At 38.6% G+C, this 20176-nt stretch overlaps 1 protein-coding gene across 3 annotated transcripts in view; it reads left to right on the forward strand.

Moving 5' to 3' along the window:
• LOC121633567 (1-phosphatidylinositol 4,5-bisphosphate phosphodiesterase beta-1) overlaps nucleotides 1-20176 on the forward strand; it is a 113306-nt gene that overhangs the window by 45473 nt on the left and 47657 nt on the right. For all 3 annotated transcript variants that reach the window (XR_006009091.1, XM_041975670.1, XM_041975671.1), the window contains exons 4-6: nucleotides 16970-17110; nucleotides 17325-17404; nucleotides 18957-19010. Coding sequence is in view for 2 of the 3 variants with exons in the window: in XM_041975670.1 (XP_041831604.1) it covers nucleotides 16970-17110; nucleotides 17325-17404; nucleotides 18957-19010 (275 nt within the window). In the remaining variant the exon portion in view is untranslated. The remainder of the gene's footprint in view (nucleotides 1-16969; nucleotides 17111-17324; nucleotides 17405-18956; nucleotides 19011-20176) is intronic.

Here is a 20176-nt window from a genome sequence, read left to right on the forward strand (position 1 = left end):
TAGCGTGCTGTCTGATGTCTTCTGACCTAAAATTATTCCTTTGTAGTTTTCAAAAGAATAATGAGCTTTGCTGTAAGTAATGGATTTCCTCTTTCATTTCAATGGAAATAAATTCCTTTAGTATAACCATGAATTTGTCCTTTCAGAGGTGAACACTACTGTATTGCTTACAAAAGAAAGTGTTGCATTTATTTAGCAAGTTTAGAACTAGAGTTAAAAAGGTTAAATAATTAATCAACTCTCACTCAGTCCACAAATAAAAATGTAAACATGATTGAATTTACAAACCAAAAGTAGCATGTTTTAATGGTTTAGTTTTTTCTTTAATCATGGCTAACATTACTAAATAACACCTACCACTACCTCGCAGGGAACCACAATGACTACACTATATCCTTCAAGCAAGACTTTCTTAGATAGATTTACTTATTATTTTTGATTCGGTGGTGGGAGCTAGCCCCACAAAGCAGGAAAAAGAATGAACTGTCAGCTGCAATTGATTCATCTTCCCCTTTTTGTCCATAAAAGCTTTCAGAGCCTCTGTGTGGGACTTAACGGCCTGTAAACGTGTTTCTGTAAAGAAAAAGTGAGCTGTTTCCCATTTTTGCATCACTCTGAAAATGAGTGCAATCACCCCAGTCACAGCTGAAGCTGATGAACTACTACTGCAGAGTCATTTGACTAAATGCTGACAAAACCATGAGTGTAAGTGGGGTTTTTTCACCTGTCCAAAAGAGAACTCCTCCCAGGCATTTAGGAACTTTAGGAAAAACCAAATTACATTTAGTATACAGTGATGGAGAGCAATTGGGTGTTTTTAATGACTTTACCTAATTCATCATGCACCTGTGTCATTATTAACAGTTCAATCAACTTTCTGCTTCCTGTTTATACTGGTATATAAATTATACCAAAAAATTTTTTTAATTTCTTCAAAGTGCTTCTCAAAACACAGATCACCTTTGGATTAAACCCCATTTTAAAAAGATATCTCCTTTGTGTGTGTGTGTGTGTGTGTGTGTGTGGACTCCAAGAACTACTCAACATTGGACAAACTCACTGCAAATCCCACTTTTGTACAATGCAATGCCACAAACTTAAATAACTACATAATGAGATCTTCTGGCTTTGCACTGTATTATTGCACAACTGCTGTGCATCATTCATATTAGCATAACAAATCAGGATATAGCCACATCTGTGTGTAAATCTCCCTGAGCAAAAAGACAAAACACAGTTCCTTCTTTTCAGCTTCACTATTGCTTTATACCGCATGCTGACTGTTTCTGATGCTACGCAGCCCTCCCCTTTCGCCCTGCAGGAATGTTCCCCAATAAACCCATTTGGTTCTGGTCAGAATTATTAAAGATGTCACTGGGGTTGGAATCTGCTTAGTGTCCTCTAAACAGCAAAGGCATATCTCATTAAATGCTTTTGGTAAAATGGAAGGAAACGGGGAAGCATAAATAAAAAAAGAATGGAAATAGCCAAGGGGGGAGGACATATGCTGCCTCCATAGAGCAGCAATGGTACAAAACATCCACAGCCTGGAGGTTAGATGCACCAACAGGGACTTGTGTGAATTATTTATTCCTGAACCCCATCATGGTGATTTTACCCTTTGGGCTTTTCTCTATGTGGCCTCTTGGTTATGAAGGGCCCCTAGCAGGCTGCCAGGGGGAGGTTTGACTGCTAGAAATACCCCTTTTTCCAGGATGTTCTGAAGAAAAGAGACTTTGAGGTTTTGACAGAGGAGCATTAACTGAGATGAGACTAAATTCCTTTAAGTAACACTGAGGAAGACAGAGAAGTGTATGGAGCTTGTCAATCCAACTTTTTTAAAAGTCATCATTGCACTTTCTGTTTAAGCAGCAGATTTAGTCTTTTTGGAGCTCATCAAAAAGCCAAATTTTGCTCACTAATAGATTATAAAATGTTTTCTGAGAAAAATCTTTAATATTTCAAGTTAGATTTGATTTGAATTGATAAGCATCTTTACCTTTAATTGAGTTATTTAAAACAAGGTAGTTGTGCACTAGACTCAAGTTAATTATCTGATAATTGTCTGATATCATTTCAAGACTTTATGCAATTTCATTGAAACTTGAACAAACTGAACAAAATAAAAATCATGTATTGCACTGGCAGCTAAATGTGCTTGTTTTAAGCACAATGAATTCTTGTTTTGCCAGAGTTTTTGCTGTTTCTGTTCCATGTCTATTTTTGCAGCATCTTCATTATTTTTCTATACGCATACGTCTGTGCCGTACTGATGGCCATGCATGTGTCATTCCATTCTTGGAGGACCTGAATGTGCTCTTAGTAGCATTTAGCATTTCTCTACATTTTACAAAAGTCGTAATTAGAGCCTCTGTATGTCTACAGGATAATTACCATAGTTACATACCTGCCAGTTTCTGATGCCTGGGGGCTGTTTTTAGTACCACCCTTGACAAAGTGGTGTTTGATGGACAGTTTGTACAGAACAGGATTCATCCATCTCAAAAACTGATGAGAGTGAGTCAGAGAGAGTGGGTGGAAGGGTGCACCAGAATACCTTGGACACGCAGAGATGGAGGAAATACTTTTAAGTGGCACAATTGGGAAATGGCAAATAGAATAACAAACTTTTCACATCTGCTCCTTTCAATAGAATAGTTTGATTTTCTTCCAGCTTTTTTTTTTTTTACTGTGCCACTTTTTCCTCTAATAACAGAAGACTAATGCCTTTTATTTCTTTTTAAAATCTGTTGCAGCTTCATTTCCATCAGTATGTCTCTTTATTATACAACACACTTGTCAGACTAAATTAAATACATCATCATAGTGAGTTGTTTGGTTTAATTGCCAACTCAGCTATTTGACTTGTGTGCTGCTCAGCTCCCTGTTTTGCTTGTTCTAATGAGAGACGCTTCGCTTGTGAATCACAGCAGCTGATTATTTTTCCCCTGCTGGAGTTTGTGTGGTGTGTCTGAGGTCAGCTCTCTCCTGTCTGTTCCTTTACCTTCCTGTGTGCTCCATGTGAGCTCAGCCAGCTAAAGGAAGAGTGCATGCCAGGTAAACTACTTCCACCTCATCAAGCTTGCCCCTTGCCCCTTCTGTCTCTCCATCTTTCCCTCAGAGTGATTCACACAGCGTGAGTCTTCCTCTTGCCTTTTTCCCCCATTTATTCTTTCTCACTCCTTCAAATCCTCTCTCCTCAAAACAGCAACAGAGATGATTGCAAGCTCTCATGTGTGCACACACTTAGAAAACTGACAGACTGTATACAGAACTGGAGGCATTGCAACAGAATTTTATGCAGGCTGCATTTCCAGAGATGAGGTGCTACAATCTGCATCTTTTGGGAGTCAGAGCAGATTGACAAAAACAGGTAGGCACAGGACCAACACAGGAGAAACAGTCCTCTATTCGGAGGTGAGACGATGACCAGTAAAATGAAGGAGTAGCCATCATTTTGAGGAAAGGAATAGAAAAGTGTCTGATGAAGTGGAAGCTTATTAACAGTAGTCTCGTGAAAGTCAGACTTAGTGGCAGACACATCAACACCACTAACATACAATGCTATGCCCCAACAAATGAGAGTGAAAAAGCAATCAAAGATCATTTCTATGAACAATTGCAAGCAGAACTAGGAAACCTGCCAAGACGTAATTTAAAAATTATGACGGGACCTAAATGGAAAAGTTGGGAAAGACCATACAGGCTACAAAAGAAATGGGAAAAGAAGGATGTGGCAACATTTGTGACAATGGTGAAAGACTGCTTGAGACAAGCAGCACAGTTGGAGGAACCCTCTTTTAGCACCGGGGCATACACAAACTGACCTGGTGATCTCCCAATAGATGATACAAAAATCAGATTAACCACCTGATGATCAACAGTACCTGGAGTAGAACGCTGTTAAATGTCAGAGTGAGAAGAGGAGCAGATGTGGGAAATGATCACCACTTTGTGACTGCAACACTGAGAGTGAAATTGGGAAAAAAGAAAAAAAAAAAAAAAAAAAGGCAGGTTCAAAGAAGACAGGACAACAGCAGTTTGACATTGAAAAACTCTGTTATCCACAGAAAAAAAAACACTTTTGCCTTACATCTTAAGGATCAGTTTCAGGCCCTGGTGGATGCCGATCGAACCAACATGCAGCCATGTGATTCATGAATGTGATTTAAACCTACTGGGAACAGGTCAAAGAAGCATATTACAAAACCAGTAAAGTTTGCTTTGGAACAAAACAAAAAAATAGAAAAGACTGGAAAACACCAGAAACCCAGAAAAATAGAAGAGATATAAAGAATAAAGGGATGGGAATCAAGTCAGAGAGCCTAAAAGAGAGATATCAACAGCAGTATAAGATGTATAAGATCACCAATATAGTGGCTGGTAAGTATCGTGTTAGTGCCAACATTCCTATCACTGACAAAGAAGATCCACCTCTTACATCAGAAGCGGAACAGCAGAACATTTTAGATAAGTCCTCAACAGACCACCAACAACAATTGAGGCAGACAGAAGAGGTAGTAACTGATCTTGACCACAGTACCACTGGGGAAGGAAGAAATCAAACAAGTTATCAAGACCCTTAAAAGTGGTAAAGCTTCTGGACAGGACAACCTAAATGCAGAGCTTTTTAAAAGCAGATAGACTTGCAGCTGAGATGCTTCAGACTTTGTTCACAGCCACATGGGAAGGAAAGCAACTACCCGATGATTGGACAGGCAGTGTTATTGTAAAGATACTGAAGAAAGGTACCCTTAGCATTTGCAACAACGTGCAAGGAATTACCTTACGGTCAGTGCCAAGTAAGATCTTGGCCAAGATTATTATACAGAGACAAATAAAAGAACCAGGCAGGCTTTAGGAAAGGAAGAGGATTTTCCGACCAAACTTTTACTCTGAGAAATATCATTGAGCAATGCACTGAGTGGCAAAGGCAACTGTACATACATTTTGTGGACTTTGAGAAAGCCTTTGACTCCATCCACAGGGACAGCCTTTGGCAAATGTTGCAAGATAATGGAGTACCATCAGAGATCATCCATGTCATCAAAAGCTTTGACAACAGCAATAACAATGGTGAGTTAGGAGCAGCAACATCAGCTTTGAAGTAAAATCTTATGTTAGACAAGGATGCCCCATTCCCTTCTTAATATGATCATTGACTGGGCCATGCAGAAAACAGAAGATCGGCATAGAGGCTTCAGATAGACCCTCTTTTACACTTTAAAGATCTTGTACACTTTAAAGATCTTGAATTTATTGATGTTTTAGCACTAGTATCACATACTCACCAGCACATGCAGGAAAAAGCATCACACCTCAGCAACCTTGCAGACTAGGTGGGCCTGAAGATCAGCCAGAAGAAAACAGAAGTTCTGACCTCAGCATCCAAAATCCTGCTCTGATACAAGTCAATGATGAAGACCTACTGACATCCAAGGAATTCCCCTATCTCGGCAGCACAGTTAAACATGATGGAGGGGCGGACAGTGACATCAAGAACATACTAAATTCAGCCAGAAATGCTTTCAAAATGTTAAAAAGTTTTAAGATTAAGACACTACCGCACCAAGACCAAGCAAAGACTGTACCAGAGCTGCCATTACTACCTAACTATACAGATCCGAATGTTGGCAGATGACAGAAAGGGATCTTATCAAGCTGTTTACTTTTAGCATAAATAACCTCAGAAGAATACTACATATGTTCTGTCCAGAAAGCATCTCCAGTGAAGAGCTGCTTAAAAGATGCAAACAGGAAATCATGGAAACCATCATCATGCGGCGACACTGGAAGTGGATTGGGCATTAAAAATCCCCCAGACAACATGAAGTGAATAGCTTTTTACCAAACACCTGAAGGCAAACACAAGAGAGGACGGCCCAAAAACACCTGCCGTTGAATGGTGGAGTACGAGATGAAGACCTGGCATGGTGTTCCATCAATGCTGTCCTACATGCCAGCTGGGCATAGCAAGGCAGCAAAGAAGAGAGAGCATTTCCAGGATGTGAAGAGGAGAAGGACTCACTGTGACATACAGTAATGTGGCTATTCCCTTCTTTGTAATTTTCTTTATGGCCTGCTTTCCCAGTTTTCATGATGCCTCTTAATTCAAGCTGGCAGTCCGTTTACCCACAGGTCCCTTCGTCTCCTTGTTGCTCATTTGTCTGTCACAAGAGTTTCTTTTCGGTTCATAGTGGCAATTTGTGTTGACAGTTATGATTGTGTTTTAGTAAATATGCAAATACAGAATCAAAAAGCTTTTATTTATCCATTATTTATTTTTGCCTTTAGACACAGGTACACAAAGGTTGATAAACCCCAAATTGAAAGCATGTGCAACTACTGTTTGTATTCTATTCTGCATTTGTTAAATGTCACTATTTTAATGTAATTTAGATGATAAAACAATACAATTCATCATTTTACTACTAGAAGGAGAAAAGAGCAACCTTAATAGCCACAGAAAAAATGTACACAGCAGATACTTGCTTGTGGACTCCAGAGGCACACTGACAAACCAATGGATGAAAGCATATACTATAGAGTTGTTGCTCCAGTTCTTCCAGCCTGATATTCAACCACTGTTAGATTTTGTGGCCTGTAAATTTTGTAGAAGCCATAATTATAAAATCACATTATCGTGGAGCAATTCTGATTCAACCTCGCTCTTCCTCTTAGTCTTTCTCACGCACACATGTAACATCTGCCCTCATAAGGATGTGAATGTGTTTGTGTAAGATGTTTGTTTGTAGATGATTTCCAACAATGGTAATGTAATCATATGTGATGTAAACTTAAATAAAGCTATAAATCAGCGAATATATATATATATATATATATATATATATATATATATATATATAAAGGCTGTGAAAACTAACATAAGGCTAATTTATCTCATTAATTGTGTTCACCACCTGCATTTAAAAAAAATAACATTTTACATAGATTTGAACAAACATCACTGTTCTGGTCCTCTCTCTGCCTCCTCTCCCCCTCCCTTTCCTGTTATGAATCATGACAGCTGTTAGTAAGTAGCATCTATCTTGTTGCGTTTGTTTATCTTTCAGCTGAAAAGGAGGAAAATAGCAGTTTGTGGTTCACATTTAACCTAAAGTTAGTTTTCGGACGCACTAGCAAAAGCATGGTAAATTTATCAGTCTCATGTTAATCACACCCATGTTACTGTCACGTGAAGCTAAAGAATGAAAAAGTTGATTACATTATTTCAGTTAGATATTGTTTGCCTTTATTTCATGTAACTTTTCAATGATAATGAGGTTTGCTAGTGAAACAGCTGTAAAATCTACTATTTATTGGACAGCCATGCAGAGATGAAGATAGATCAGGTTCAGATAACTCTTGAGAGTGAAACTGCAAAAAGAAGCATGGGGACATCTTCTCTAAATCATTGATGTTGTGCAGACATTGGTGATGCATGTCTGGTCATTTAGGGGCCATGAATGTGATTATTATGAATTATGAACAGGTTCTGAGATACAAACCATAGCAGGGCCCTTTACAACCAAAGTAGCTGGCAGGTGGTGAAAAGGATTTATACTTCAGCAATGCAGGAGCAGGTCTAGAAAAGTTTAGATGGGGGCCAGACAGAGGCACTGACCAAGAAAGGTTTTTGGTTGGCACAAATGAGATATTTTTACAACTAAAGTGACCATCTAGTGTAAAAAACAAAAAAGAAAAACCAAGTGAGCACAGGCATATTTTAGGCAATGTCGCAAATGGTGGTTAATATATATCTATATATATATATATATAGTAGATGTGGTATCCGAAGGTATTGCTGTCTGCAGATATCTAGACACAGGCATCAGACCTGGATAAGAACCCATAAATGAATGGGTCCGTGCACCTCTTGTCATATTATCATAAGTCATAAGTCATAAGTCACAAGTATGCTTTTAATGGTATCTTGATGCCATAGCAAAGCAGATTGTCCAATTTCCTCCCTTTTTCTGAAGGATTACAAGTATTTTCCTCAAAGCACTACAGTCATCATGCACAGTCAACAGAGATCTTATTTTTCTTTCAAAACTCTGTCGTGTTGTTTAGAAAAACATTTGTCTAGCATGTTTGAAACTCTGGGGTTATTTCAAAGATAAGATAAAATTAAGTAAAAAAGATAATTTCATATATCTTCTAAAGGACAGCAGGTATTTTAGTAATGATAAGGGCATTGATGAGATTGATAAGAGTCCATTGATGATTTTTTTTTTAAGTGGATCATGTCCAAACAAGTCCTCTGTGGCTCATAGTTTGTGACATTGTGTGGCGAGTGGCAGTCGAAGCAGATGAGTTGGGGGTAAAATGCTATCAGGCATCTCATTTCTCCTCAAAGACACAGCAGCTTGAATGAGATTTCAGGAGTTTTAAAAAGCAATGCAGCAGACTGAATTAGGAGTTTCTGCCATTTCCTGGCCGAGGCTTCAGGCACAGCTGTCAACAACTGTCAGGCTCTGGCTGTTTTATTCTACTAAAACACTGTATAGTGGGCAGGTGATTTTTAGTTTTTCTTTCAAACTTTCTTACACCATCTTGTCCAATATTAGCATATGTTTGTAGTGTTTGAGCCCATGAGATTTCATACTTATTAAATCAGCTAGTAAGAATCCAGAATTACATTCACAAACAACTTTGTTAAATGTCACAACAGTCTTCACATTGGACTTAAAAGTGAAAAACAAGAAGAAAAAAATTACATTCATTAAATATGCGACTTTAATAGATTGCTTCATCAATCTGTTAAAGTGGTGGCATTCAGTCATTCAGAAATAGCTCTGACAATGATGAAGAGACCAATGATTCATGCACAACATTCAGTACTTCTGTATCAAAGTATTACTAAAGTCTTTAAAGAGCCGAGAATGACCTCTAACAACAACTTCTCATGTTTCATATTAAAACTTGGAGCACGTACTTGCTATAGCTGTGTAAAGCTTATCCATGGCTTGAAGTAGTTGAAACGGTATTGTCAGATATTTAAGCTTGTGGAATAGCAGGTGTGATAAAGGAATCGTGTAGCCCACAGACGCAGAAGCTTAGTGAGGAAGCTTAGGCTGTTTATCATATTTATTTTCCTGAATAATTTTTTGAGCACATCGGTGCGTACTCAAAGCGGTATCAGCAATCTGTTTTATTTTATTTGTTTTGGGAATCCGTTTTAATTAGCTCTTTTGCAAATGGGTTAATTCTGAGTACTGAATATGTGGCTACTTATGCTTAGATGACAGTTTGAGGTTTGTTTAATAATTACTTCAGGAACTGCTATACTGCAGCACAAATCCACACTGACTCAAACGTGACCTGTCGTGAGATTTAATCGTATCCTATGCTCACGTCCAAATGAATAAATGCAGTGTGTGGAAATGGTGGTGCACGCATATTTTTGTTGTATGTTCCTTTGATAAATGAGGGCCATTATGTGTGGTAAAACCATGTCTAATCATAGCAGCCTAAAATGCATGGCCCTTTTTATTGATGCAGGTTTTTGTCTTTGTTGGAACCTGAAGGATTTCAATCCTTTTTCATGCTTTTTTTTTTTTTTTTTCTGAGGATAATCTATCAAAATTTTCATTTTGTGGTTGGGGAACAACTGTCAGTGTGGAATCAAACTGCTTTTCCTTTATCCCTGAACCACAGCAGGGAAAAGCAGCAGGATGGGTTTGAAACATACCTCCCGATTTTAAACTGACCCACCGATTAAGCTGGAGAGATGAAAGCCATTTAAAGACATAGCTGATATAATTTCTTTCCAGTAAGTGGGAGTTTTATATTTGTTTGTAGCATTAAACTTAACATTTGGGTCATATAAGATTATTTATTTTAAAATGGTTGAGCAAATTTATTTAATGTCTGTAACAGTGTTCTAGATGTATTTGTGTGTTTATGTTTATATCATCACTACTCATTTTTGGTTCCTGCTGTTCCTCTGAATCTGGCCTCATGTATAGTTTCATTAAGAAATAATTTTCTAGTCTTTGAAACAAAGTAAAATGTTTCACTTGGCTTCTTATTAGAATTTTGTAGCACTGACAGTAATCAGCACAGTTGTTAGCACTTTTATAACGTCTTCACCATGGCCTCTTGCTGTTTACTGTGTGTGCATGTGGGAAAGAAGAGGGTGCAGTTGCCAGCCAACATGGAGTAAGGAACAGTCAGTGGTTGGTTTCATGTTCATTTAGTTCATACTTTTAAAAAGGCATCTTTTGATTTCAGAGAGACCTATGGAGATGGAAAGTTTGGTTATTCCTGTGGCCTGTTAATTTATTATTATTATTATTATTATGATTCATCTTATGCCAGATTAACCCTTGGCAGCTTTTGCAAGACTTTATGTTAAGTGGACTGGTTCTATGTTGAAAAAGATTAATACATTTGTTATATTTGTTATTGTTGTTTTATAGTAAATGAAATCATAGCTCCATATTAGTAAAACAGTTTTTTCCTAAAAGCACAGGGCTCATTCAGACATGTTTAGTTGCTGTCTATTTAAAGGAAACAAGTTTTCTCGGAAAAAAAAAAATGGATTGCACAGAAGAGAGCTGCAGATGGTCATAGTATCCTTATCTTAATAAAATTCTATAAATACTCCTATTCTTTGCACTGTGAGTGGAATAAGAAATAGATCTACTAAATTATAAGTTTCTGGGATGAAACATAAGACATACCTCAGATTTTCTCATTTACATTATTACCTGGAGTACAGAGTCCGGCTGCCCTGCAGATATAATGAAAGTTTGACAAAGTCTCTTCGTGCAGCTGAATAAAGTCGGACCATTAAAAATAAAGATTTTAATAAGGTTCTGAAGTCTATGTTTAAAATATTTGTGATGAAATGAGACGTTTAAAGACTGCTTTGTATGTAAATGCGTTTTACACATTCCCTTTAAAGTTTTTGATCCTCAGTTTCACTGTGTGTCATGAGATGATTAGCACTGGGTGTGAATGTTGGGCCACTTCCCCAAGACATTAAAAAAATGAGTCCCTGTCAGCACAAGTTATTGCTGATGTTCTGGCATTTTGGAAATGGCGAATTATCTGCTCTCTGTCCACCCCTCCATCTCCTGCTTCATGTCTCACTGCTTCAGGGTTAATGAATTGGCCCCATTGGAGAGCTAGAATTGGAGATTGTTAAGTTCATATGAGCTTTCAACTTCCACCCACGCATTTTCTCATCCTATGCTTCAATGAGTGACTGACCAAGAATGACACACCACCACTCACAAATGTATTCATGTGGAGTGTTTATGATAAACCAAAGCCTCTAATCATAATGTGATTTTTGCTATTCTAATTCTTTTCTGAGCTTCCAAGATGATATAGTTTGATCACCAGCATTTCACTATTTTACAAAGGAACAGAAACATATATTGCATCTTGAGAAATTATCCTCTTAAAGGATGTACATGATTTTGTCACCCTCAGTTGGAAGCAAACTATCCAAATAAAGCATTTTGTGACTTGCACCTGCAGAGAATATAATCTCAAAGCCAAGTGTTGTGCACAGTCAGTTCTGTTCTGAGGTCAGTGATGCATCAGCTGACAGCTGAGTGATGAGGCGCTGACCTTTTACTCCTGGCCTTGTGGACAATTCTCTGCTTCATGAAACTGTGGTGGTTTGCCTCCACTGACACTTGAGGGCTTGAAGGAATTATGGCCATGGGAGAATAATAAAAAGAAGCATAGATTGTTTGCCTCATAGATGATTGGGATGAGCGGAGTATTTAGACAGCACTTGAAAGAGGGACATTGGCACCCCAGATTCAAAGACTCCTTCCTGATCCCTCTCTGATTCCCTTGCACCTTACATCCCATACTCCTTAGCTCTCATATGCATTATTTGATCATGTTTACAGTGTAGTTGTTTGTGAGTATTTTATCTGTGGCTTATCCTTGGGCTGCACACAGTGTGCTATTCAGTGGCTGAGTTTCACTTCAAGCTAAAAAAGTTTGCAAAGCATTTTCCATGCTGAATAAGTTTAAAATATGAAACAGCAGGATAGTAATGGGAGTAGACACTTCACCCATACACATATAAAGCACTGCTGATGTTGAGGCTGAAACAGGCGGACTGTTTGCTCACAAGAAAAGCTTTAAAGTTGAACTACATGGTGTGTCTTTGTAACAGAAATGTTTCAAATGGTTGCTCCCTGTTATTATTTTGTTTTTTTAATCCATTTGGCTGCAGGTCCTATAGTTCCTAAAATGCAAACCTGTGATTGCTATACTGTGATGCTTTGTATGGTTATATTTTACCTGGGTCTACAGTTCCCACAAGAGTTCATGTAGGATGTAAATTCCATCCATGGCACATCCCCATTAAAGAGGACATTAAACTGCCTTAACTTCTACTGTGTGTGCAAACTGCATCCTGAGGAATTTGCATATTTGAAGAATGTGATGTCAGTGCTTTTCTGACTGCACATGCATGTCTGTGAGTGCACGTGACTGCATGTAGAGGATTAGGTAGGCCATTTGTGGGAGCCAACTACAGCGTGGTGACAAAGATGGGGCTCTTTCTTTTAATGGGATCAGTGTTTCAGTGCTTTCTGTCTGTATAAGTTATGATGTGGCTAATGTTTAAAACATGCTCTGCAGATGCAGCGTGACCCTCTTAAATAAATGACTGCAATGCCAGGAGAGGGAGTCATCTTAGGATTAGCTTTGCTGAGGGCAAAATGCTCTGTAGACTCTGTGATTCACATAGGCTTATAAACATGGACATACATTTAATAGCAAATAAGCACGGCATGAGCACAAACTCTTAATAAGAATAAAATCAGTTAAAAGTATTGGCACAAAATTATAATTTGATATTCTTGCTGCATGTGTGTATACAAATGACAAAACCTCAGGCTGCAATGTAGATGTGTGGCAAAATAATTACTACAATCCCAGCTTAATACCAAATAATTTCCCTTCAGTAGCCCAAGGTTTTTTTTCTGCCTCCACACCCTGCATCATCATTCTGGTCTATTAGCTGAGAAGGCTTACCAGCACTAGAAGAAGCGGTGCCTCGCTTTTTGCCTGCAGTGCTGCTCTGCAGTACCGCTACTGTGTTAAGATATGCTCCTCCAAATGCTGACGTTTATGATGGTTTTTGAACAAATCACTGGGTGACTTTGTCTTAAAAAACTCTCACAGTGAAGCTTGGGTAACAAACTATCCTTTTTCCTCGGCCGCACCATCATTTCAGATCCCATCCTTCCTCATAGCCTTGATTTCCAACAAATCACTTGATGATTTGCTAAATGAAATTATGAGAAATTCAATTTCATTGAACAGTTTGTCTGTTAGCTCTAATGGTGAAGGAGATGATGAGAACATCTGACTGTCATTTGGGTTTTTCAAATGCCAAATTGACTTTATAATAATTATACAGCAATTACTGTAACAAGGACAGAAAAAAAACATTAAGAACACTCACATTAAAGGAATAAATATGGTTATCCTGAATAATAGTGCAGATAAAAGTCACTCGATGGTGAGTGACTCTTCAGCTTTGATGATTAAGTGTAAAATAGATAGGGAGATGGATGTTTCCTAAATAATTAATATAAAAAACCTTTGGGGGTTTCTTTCTTGATGTTATTTTGTTTCACATTTTGCAAACCTGTCAAATGCCTCAAATTTCACAGTCTTAAATAACATATTGATCAACATGCTTGCATAACTATTTAGAATATAAGGGTTTTGATAAACATTAGGTGTCAAGATAGAGAACAAACAGCAGCAGATTAGTGCTTTAACAGACAGACAGCACATGGTTTTCATCAAATATCTGCTCCAGGTTTTTCTAGTTTGCAGAGATTCAGCTTTAGTGGCAATGATTTAATCACTGATCGATTTGTCTCTTTCCACACATTTCTCTGTATTCTTGAAATAAACATAAATGACGTTTATGAGTTAAGCTAAAATGCATATTGTAACACTTAAACCAGGCTCTTAAGATCATCTACCCAGTTCTTCTTGAGTGGCATATGTGTCAGTAGTTGGGTCATCATTTATCATTTATGCTGACATTTCCTTTGATCTGATGTCCTCGTGTGCATTTCCAGTAGCACAAACAACTGTATTTAGTTGTGTATGGGGGTCTCGATCTGAGCTTGCATGGATGCGGTTTTACAATTGTGGATGTGTGTGTATGTGCAACTGTGCTTGTCAAAGCTGACATGCATTTGTCTGTGAGTTTAGACAGGTACCGTGCAGCAGGTTTAATGACCTGAAATGGGGCTAACTTCTCTTTGACAAGCTGAATCCCTTCTTTGTGCCACAGAGTGCATGGCTGGTGACAGGTGGAGCACTGTGACAAACTAATGCAGGCAGAGAAAGCCTGTGTATTTCCTCAGGCTGCAGCTTCACCTGAATGTTAAGTGTCTAAGAGGAGTTCACATGTTGACACACTGCAGCTGCTAACATGCACCATGAAAGCCTGACTAATCACATCCTTGCAGGCATGAATACTCAGATACACAGCAATGTATTTACAGGCATTCGCTCTGGAAATACAAGACTCTGAATGGTCCTTAAGTATGTCTTCAAAACCTCTTAAAGCGAAGCTTGTTGTGAAACAAACTATTCTCTTCTTTCAACAACACCATCACCCCAGATCTCATCCTTCCTCCTACCCTTGGCCTGGTTTGCCTCTAAACCTCCCATCTTTGTGGTATCAAGGACCTCAGGCATACCTCTAATGCCTCCCAGAATGCACCAGCACAAATTACATTTCACTCACATGGCTAAGCCCAACTTTCTCTTTTAGTTTCTTTCTGTTTATGGCTTTATTTCTGCTTTTTCTTTATTTTTCCCACCTCTTCTTCTGCTCCTTTCCAATGGGATCCACTTGCCTGACATGAGCTTGTTTCTCACCAAGTCTTTTCCCATCACAGCTGTTGATGTCTCTCCAGCTGGTGTGCCGTAAGTGCTTGCAGCTTCAACCCTGATCAGAGCTGTGCTGAATGTATATGAGGAGATAAGCTGCATGTTCAGCTAATGGCTACAAGTAGCATCAAAACTGCATCAAATTGTATTGACGTTGAGGCACTGCAATAAATGAAATATGCATCTTACTGTCATCTTACTTGTTCTCAAAAGCTTTTCATCTTTGGTAGTCAGCCAGGTTATTCCTCAAAGGGTGTTTGGTATTGTATGCTTTTGCAAATTGCAAGTGGCTTTTATACTTTGACATGCAGCCTGTAGCTTTCAGAATACATAAGTGGACATTAATGGGTTCATGTTTGCGTCAGCATGTGTGTAAGTTGACTTGTTGAACCAGGTAATCAAGTAAGGACACACAGCAACAAAACGTGTTATTTTTATATTTTTCCAGTATGTTAAGGTTACTTTAAGAATCTCACTGAGCCATGTAAAACTGGAAAAAACTGCCAGGCTGTAAAATGAAGATATTCTTAGACAGGGAAAATCTCTGGCCTTAAAAAGTCTTCATGATAATATTAATGAGCACCACTAAGCCTTACAATTTGATTTGTGGCGTGAGGGACGTGTAGAGGACATTTATCAGCATGACACAGGACACAATGCTCTTTTTTTTTGATCGGTTAAATTAGTGGAAGCTCATTTGCTTTCACTGCAAAATCCTTTACAAGGCTTTTTGTTGTGTTAATTAAGCAGAGCAACCATTTTGTATTCTACTTGCATACTAAGCTGCAAAGAAGAGAGAAATGGCATTGCTGTTCTGCTCTTTTGCACCTCTGAGGCATTGTAGTTAGTTTTTGTATGATTTGCACCAACGATGAGATGCTTAAATGAATATTTGCTAAAATTAGTTTGTATTAGTTTTCCCCAGATGATTGCCTCAACAGAATACAAATCATTGAAAAGTATTTTCTGCTTTAACTGGAATGTGGCCAGCATTTCTTTTTTTCTCCCAGAGAAGAGACCTCTTACAACCTACGGAATTTGTCAACTGATTAAGGTGGCAATGGAATCAGTCTGGAAATTGCTTTGCTTAAGGTGGAGGTAGTCTATGCTCATTAATCTGTTGTATCTGTATGTATTTGTCAGCATTTTAAACGTTAACTTATGGAGAAAACCTCACTAAAACCTCACTTAAACTTAGTGAATCCATTTATGATTTTTAATGACCTGTGTTATGGCCGGTCACAAGGAGTTACTGTGCCAGGGCTGCTCTTTTAAGCACGATCTTTCAAAACTAAACGAAAATGTGACGAAACAGGAAGATGTTTTCCAAACTAAAAAGAGGCTAGAGATAATGGCTTGAAAATCACCAAGGTTTTGGGATTTTAACTGTCTGACAGTCTTTAATATATAATAAATGACACCATAAATCCCCCACACACATTTTGTGGACTTTAGCACTTTGAAGCAATAAAAGGTTACATATTGTCCATAAGAGCACCCATCATTCTTTCGCTATCAATTCAATGCCTCCAGCTCCATTAATTAGTGTACAAATAAAACACCTTCTACTCTATAATAGCACTGCTTAACCCACTCTGTTTGCTGCTTTTATGGCCTGTAATGTGGCTGCTTTGAGTCAGGCTGAAATTTACTGGGGCTATAGCTACCCACCTCGCTCCTCACACTGTCTCTGACCTCTCATCAATCTGCCAAATCAGCTGTCGGACACTCTGAAATACTAACTTGCTTTAGTTCAGTGGATTCAGATAGCAGTTTTTGTTCCAAAAGCCCAAATCTCATGACACAGAGCAGCACTGACTCTCACTTCCTCAGAAAAACATCTCTTGTCTTTTTCCATGGTCTGTTTTACGTCATTCATTTTTCCCTTGCAAGTTTGTTTAGCCTTTAGCGTTTAGTTTTCGGATGCAGGCCTGGCTGATTTACATGTAAGCTGCTGGTGATGGAAGCAATGATGACGAAAATGCACCAGCATAGCTTCCTCAATTTGTTATGTCTAACAATGTCTTTTTTTGTCCTCTCCTTCTTGCATTTGTGTTTCATTTTTAAGGATGCAAAGCTGCGTGAGTTGCTGGATGTCAGCACACTGCCTGGGAAGTTGGAAAACAGGGTGCTGACAGTGGTGAGCGGCACAGACATGGTCAACATCACCTACCTGAACTTCATGGCCTATCAAGAAGAAATTGCCAAGGTGAAAACTGTGCAAAAAATATTTGTTTGTTCAGTTAATCTCAAAGCTATTTCTGCAACAGTCTTTATTCTGAATCAAGCAAAAAGGACAAGGATGTCATCTTTTAATTCTTGAACCTTGAGTGAAACAGTAATAGAGCACAATAGTACAAAACCACAATGGGACTAAGTACATGTTTCTCACATGACCCTGTGTATGTTTTTATTTATCACAGGAATGGGCAGAAGAGCTGTTCAACCTGTCATCCAATCTCTTGGTACAAAACATGTCCAGAGAGGCCTGCGTTGAAAAAGCGTACGTTAGCCTCACTCACAAACACACATGCAGGAAGCTTCACACAAAATGTAAATTAAAAATCTCAGAGATAAACAAAAATCAGGAGAGTGAAAATCAGGTCTTCCAGTGCCAGAAGCATGCCACTCATTGCACAGGTCACAGCAGGTATGTGCTGGATATTACATAAGCAGGGGCAGCAGGATAAACAAACAACACATCTCATGTAGAAGACACTGTTTTTTGTTTAGTCTAGATGCAAGATGGGATTCCACGCCAGTACATGAAACATCATATGACACTAATTCATTTTAGCTACTCATTCAAGCAAGTTACCCTCACAGCTCCTCTGGTTCTTCCTAAAACTTCAAACAGCTTACGGCGTCACATTTGTCCGACTGGGACAAACACACTTATCAATACTCCACAGCTGATTTGTTTGGGTACTGAGTGACTGAATGAAATGCGTGTGGCTCAAATATGAATCAGAGATATATTGCTTTTAAAGAATATCCAGGGCTGTGCGCAGTGACAGCTCCCAGCTGTCTGATGTTTATCAGCAAAGAGCAGCCATTAACTCGCACCCCTGAGGAGACTAATTGACTTATGAGACAATAAAAGTGTCCATCGACCACATAGCACAGGGAGAGTTGAATAAAATTGAAGAGAGCAGGTTTCACAGTCACGTTGGTTGCTCACAGCAGTAGCTGTTGTGCACTGCTTGCTTACAAATAAGGCAATGCTCCTCCCTACAACCACTGCAGCATGAGGAGGCTTCATCCCAGAAGTGATGTTGATGTTTCTCCGGATTTGGTCAATTTTCTCTAGCTCTTAAGGCTGAGACATGTTTTTGGGAGGCAGGATGGAAGGGCAGTGTTTCCAGCAACAGGAAGCTAACTCCAGCCCAGCATGTTTTTAAATGGCACTCTGCTATGAGATGTTCTTTTTAGATCAGTACAGAAGCACAGAGGACACCCTGGTTTACATCGCTCTCAATGATCAAACATTGATAGTCAGAGGAACATGTTTGCCAAAGCGTCACATGTGAAAATTACAAAGACCTAACCTGAACTCTTTGACTTGTACCTTTGCACACATTTTTGAGAAAAACGTGCTTGAGACAACAACTTGTCTGCTCCAGTTAACTATTAAAGTCATCTGTGACTATGCCTGTGGCAGTTAGCCTGCCTTATAAAGTGGACACTGTAATGGATATTAATTATTAGCCAGCAGCCACTTAAAGCCCAGCCTGTAATGATAGCTCCTGTTGCAGCTAAGCTATTTTTAGCTCAGGTTTCTGCATGGCTCTGCACTGCCAACGCCTGAGACTTTCAGGGATTAACAACCATTCTAACCTGTTGTGTAAACTAAGATGGACATTCATTAAGATGTTTGTGTACGAGTGTGTATATCATCACACAGCCATTTCTGTACACCTAGACAGAATCAATAGTTTTTAGTCACACATGTAAACTAAAGCAAGCCCACCCACAACAAGCTACATTTCAGTAAGAGTATTCCACAGAAAAACTACTAATACATGTTGTTTAAGGCATTTTTCCATTCAATCCAGATACACTCGACTGAAGCTGCAGCTCAACCCTGAGGGACGAATCCCTGTCAAGAAGTAAGTCTTTCTGACTCATCTTTCTCTTCCCCTCCACTCTTCCACTCTTTTGATCAATGCATAAAGTAGCTTGCGCTGCGGTTTCTCTTTACTTTCAGCATTTGTGCGCTTCTGCAAACACACTTTCTGTTTATTAGAATTTAATATTCCTACATTTATCATCACAATATTCCTTCTTATTTTCTTTTTTAACCCAATCTGTAAAATTTCAGTAACTATTTGCATTAAAGTTTCTTCCTCATTAATGTTTTGATATGTATTTGTCATCATCCCGTTGAAAATCCAACCCTCTTCTTCTCCATTACTCAAGTTGAGCTTTCAGGCAGGCAACATTGAACTTCTGTGATAACCTCCCTCAGTACCACGGATGCAAGCAGTGGGTTTCAAAACAGCAAGGCAGAGATACGCTCCTCACTGTTTAGGGAATTAACCTCCTAGCTGGGAGGACATGTCAGTTTGACTAATGTCAGCTTGACACTGCTCTCCCACTGAGCATACAGTATGCGCTTATAGACTAGCACACATACCTCAGCAAATAATTAAAGTAGACTATGGAAGATTAAAACAGACCCAAACAATCCTGCAGTAGCTGCAATGAACCAGAGTTCATTGCAGTAAATCATGTTTAATGTCTACATAAACAAGAATATAACAGAAGGCAAGGGCTACCTCTTTCTGTATCAGGGCTTTCCAATATGCAACCCCTGAGCCAAATGAACAGGGATACAACTCAAACAACAGTTTGAGATCATTTTAAACTATTTACATGCATGCATGCATTATGAAGAAATATAATTTCTTTTGTTTGTGTACTCAAAATGAAAGCTGAAACTGCAGCTGTTACAAGCTCATTACTGTCATTTGATAGAAGTAATGATGAAGTAATGACACTAGCAATGATAAAAACAAGTAGCATTACAGATGTAGCTTCATGTGTTCATTTTTGGGGGGTTTGTATAATCTAGTCAAACAATTACGAACATTATTACTGTGCATATATTGTACTAATTCATTACAGATATTTGTGCTGGATCCTGATGTGTATGAAGCAGAAAGTGATCATGTTCATCTTAGTTTTCCTGATTGTTTAGTCATTAAATACATAGTTAAATACAATAGCATCAGGATCTTAAGTATCACAATACTTAAAAAAAGTTGAATTAATA

Source organism: Melanotaenia boesemani, chromosome 22, assembly GCF_017639745.1.
Source record: "Melanotaenia boesemani isolate fMelBoe1 chromosome 22, fMelBoe1.pri, whole genome shotgun sequence".
NCBI classification, from domain to species: domain Eukaryota; kingdom Metazoa; phylum Chordata; class Actinopteri; order Atheriniformes; family Melanotaeniidae; genus Melanotaenia; species Melanotaenia boesemani.